Source organism: Penaeus japonicus, unplaced genomic scaffold (assembly GCF_977035675.1).
Source record: "Penaeus japonicus unplaced genomic scaffold, GWHDUDI00000001_assembly GWHDUDI00000007, whole genome shotgun sequence".
NCBI lineage: Eukaryota > Metazoa > Arthropoda > Malacostraca > Decapoda > Penaeidae > Penaeus > Penaeus japonicus.
The window spans coordinates 45,663,953-45,668,213 of NW_028234409.1; the positions used below are offsets into that span (position 1 = coordinate 45,663,953).

General features: G+C 31.9%; 1 protein-coding gene across 3 annotated transcripts in view; it reads right to left on the bottom strand.

Moving 5' to 3' along the window:
• Positions 1–2,921: 2,921 nt before the first annotated feature.
• LOC122250746 (uncharacterized) overlaps positions 2,922–4,261 on the bottom strand; it is a 19,438-nt gene continuing 18,098 nt past the window's right edge. For all 3 annotated transcript variants that reach the window (XM_043012332.2, XM_043012333.2, XM_043012334.2), the window contains exon 6: positions 2,922–4,261. This exon is cut by the window's right edge and continues 195 nt beyond it. In XM_043012332.2, coding sequence (XP_042868266.1) covers positions 3,559–4,261 — 703 coding nt within the window. In that variant the 3' untranslated portion in view covers positions 2,922–3,558.

Sequence of the window (4,261 nt, forward strand, 5' to 3'; positions counted from 1 at the left end):
CCCTTGTTTACCAAACAGCATTTTCTTCCTCAAAAACTACAGAAAGAAAAAAAAAAGCCCAGTCCCCTTTGCTTTTAAATAATGTTAATTTCCTTTGGCAGAGCACAGTAAATCAGAACATAAAACCACAAATACACTGATATTAATTTAACTTTAAGTTTTACTTACTATGACGTCCTACTAAACATGATATAATAAACAACTTACAATTTTTCATATCATAAAAAAGAGGATTTAAAATATGCCATAGTATGAAAAATATATATACACATATTACAATGTGTATCAATAACAAAGTAAAATCAAATTCCAATCATCTTACAATGAAGCATTTTGCTTTTAATATAAATCCTCTATCCAAAACACCTGTATTCATGATCACAATAAAAAAAACATTATAATACTTCTTTTCCTAACTCTGTTACTAGTAATACTGCTGCTATTATCATTACTACACATATTACTGTTACTGTTACATATTACAACAGCTTCTGCTACTATCACTACTACTACTGCTACTACTTTTAAAATAATATCCAGAACAATTATAACAATGATAATAACAAATAACATATAAACCATTTACTTAACTGAATACTACAAATCAATAAAATTTAATAAAATGTAAACTTTCCAACACTCTCAAAATACTAAAATATTTTTCATGCTCTAGTTAGCAATCATTATTCAAATTTGAAGAGGCAGGTCTCAGATGTCTTCAAAGCATAGTTACAATCCCACAAAAACATCAGTGTAAAAACAAACTATGATCGAAAAGGTTACTTGCGACTCATTTCACTTACTTATAAGGGGTCCACCATGTTCTAGAGTGATAAAAAATACATTTATTTTCCAAAATATCTTTTTCAAGGAAACCTAAATACAACCAATTACACTTTGATATACATATTCTTTTTTTTACCTTGGCAATCCATTTTATTAGAAAATCACATAAATAAAGAAGATATTATTACACAGTAATTACTTTCATCACCTTTATTTCATGCAAAACACCTGAATATCCAATATCATATGCATCTACAATCATTACAGGCTAATCTTTAAAATTTAATTTTCTTTAAACTCGACATGAAATACAATAATAGGTGTTCAAAGGACACTTATGGATTATATGCTTTTTCTAATGGTTAACCATACTAAGACTTCAGTTGGGTTACCAATTTTTGGCCGAGAAAGCACAAAAACCTTAATGGGAATACAGAGAGGAAGAGAAAAATGAAACAAAAATAATTTCTTTAACACGTTCACGTCAATAGTAACTAAATGACAAAAGAAAGTTCAAGTTATTGAAACTGTTGTTAGTATTAAGACAATATGAATATTTTTTAATGTATCCTGATTTGCATGTATAATCTTCTCCACAATTATGAAACCAAATATGGCTGAAAAATCTAACAAGATGAGCATTATCTGTCCTTTTTAGGACAATAAAAATATTTCTGACTCTGTTTACATTGCTCAATTATAATCACCATTTACTCCTCAAACAGTATGTTGCATCAAGCAAGAAAATAAAATAAATAGATGTTCCTACCATCAAGAAACTGGGAAATGAAAGAAGAAACTTTAACCGTATGTTGTATGTATGTTTTCCTATAGTAAAATTGCTACCATGTAGAAAAAACTAAATAAATAAGAAAAAATATTTGTGTGTCCATGGGAAGGGTGCTGTTCCTACTGTAATGATAAAAAAATATCAATAAAAAAAAGACAAAAACATAACAAGGTAATGCACATACACATATGAATAAATATGTGTCCTTATATATGAAGATGAACATATATGCATGTGTGTCTTGCTAGAAAATTTTGTAATTGTACAAATATACACACATACACCTTAGTTTCTTTTTCACTATCATTTGAAGTTATATTAAAGCTATACAAATGTCCTATCATTTCCTATCTTGTTAGTGCAGAGAGAGAAATAAGATAACTGGAATTCTTGTATCTGGACACAGCAAAAAAAAAAAAAAATGCAAAAAGCATAAGGGGTATCATATCCATCGTATAAATATGAGCAATATGGGTACACACTAACAATGTTAGGTCCCCACTTTCAAAATTTACCTGCATAAGCAATGTCAAACAGCTGAAATAGTGGTAATATATTCTTCAATTTTTATACAACATATGAGCAACTCACTTCAGTTTCTGTTTAGCTGCTTATCTTAATTTTCATCTCTCCAGGGAGAATGAGCAAAAAGTAAATAGTTTCACAAATACTGCTTATGCCCTTCAGCTGAAATTGGCTTATTCAGCACACAGTCGAGGTGGAATGAAAGCCTCGTGCCTTGTGATCAGTAAATAATTTTTCAGTGATCTTCCAATTCAGTGTCCTTAATAACAATGCCTTTTAGTATAAACTAAGTTGTGCCACTTCCAAGAGTTGGCAGCCATGCAATTCTGCCTGACTAACAAATCTCTTTCAAGCAAACTCTTGTTCATTCAACCATTCACACATACATTCACTCATTTCCCTCTCCCATTCTTACTTTGATCTTCCTCTCCTCTTTGTCCCTCTCACTCACAATACCCAACTAGTAAAGAAACAATAATTCAGGTATCCTCGGATAAGTTAATATTACGACACCGTTGCCTCTGACCCTAGACCTACAATATAATCCAACTTTTTATAATGCCTGCTAGGACTAAGACACTCAATATGGTATGAATAGTTTATCGGACATAACACAATAATATTTACAGAGATGAGATAGGACTATGATATAAAACATTCAGCTGATGAATATCATTTCTATTTACATGCAAAATGTGGATGGAGATATTAGGTGAATTTCCAGGTACTTTTTTTTAGAGGCTCCAAATGGAGAATACTCATAAAGTGTGACCTTAAATGTATATACTCTGTGTACATGTATCATACGATTTATTATTACTTTTATTTTTTTCATTTTACAATGTGGAAGCTTATAAGTTATCTAGAACATATTGAAGTCAGGCTCTGTATTTTGATAGCTATGTGGGACTAGAAAAAAGAACTGATACAAATTTAACCAATCAAACTAGCATACATGAAATCTAAAGTTTTCTTTATTTTAAGGATAATAATTCCCTCTTATTTCTGGCAAAGTTAGCTATCAGTATACAAATAGCATCCACCTGTAAATAACACGAAACCTACATAAAGTGTTGGGATTCTCTCCCAATCATTTCTATTACAGAGCAAAAAATATACCAGTTGGGATTTTCCTTAACATTATTCAAATCTGAACTTCAATATTCTAACATTGGCCATGTAAATTCTTTAAAAATTTCCTCAGTTACATAATGATGCTCACAAAATCAATAAATCAACTACTACCTACATTCACATTATTCAATTTCATTCCTTTTATATGAAGATAGAAAATACAAGAATTTTACTCAGAGATCCTACAAAATGAATATACATCAGTGACACTATATGCAAGTATTGCTTTGTTAATGATACCATAACACTAAGTATTTACCATTTTTCTTCCAGATTTGAATAATCCAAAGTACTTATCCCTACACATATGACCTATCAATTATCTATTCAATCACAGCTAGTTCTGAAAGTGTCCCATCCCCATTATCAATAAGAGTACCTTCTTCCATAGTTACTCCTAAAATTACTCCTTGTCCACCCAAAACACTTTCATCCACCTGACTATCAGGGGATCCTAAGACAGTTGTGATGCCTGTTTGACTTGTTGAAAGCTGGTTCTTAAGTGCTCGTGCTAACACTGATGAAGATTTCTGAGCACCCTTGAGGGAATTCAGTGAACTTGTTGGGATGGCGACAGATAGTGTGGACGTAGTGACGGCAAGTTGATGCTGTGACGACTTGGAATTCAACTGAAGTAATTTACTGAGTTCCAATTGCTGAAAGTTATCAGATTTTAGTTGTACAAGATTCATCTTACCATCATCTACAGATAAATCTTGTCTTTGATCTGATTTTACTAAAGCCGTTAATTTACCTTCTAAAGGTTGCGAGAGAAGTAACTGACCACTGGGAAGAGCCTTCAGAGCAATTTTTCCGCTGCCCCCAGCCATAAGACCTGATAAGTTTATACTTGAAATTGTAGTTGTACCTTTGGTGGATGTTGATGAGCCTCCTTTAATTATCTGTCCAGTGACAGCAATTTGGTTGTTAATATTGGTCACTGGTGTCGTTCCACTCACCTGAATACTGCTTTCTGTACTGGATGACTTACATAGTTGGGTTGCCATAGTGCTTGACAAAGTTCTG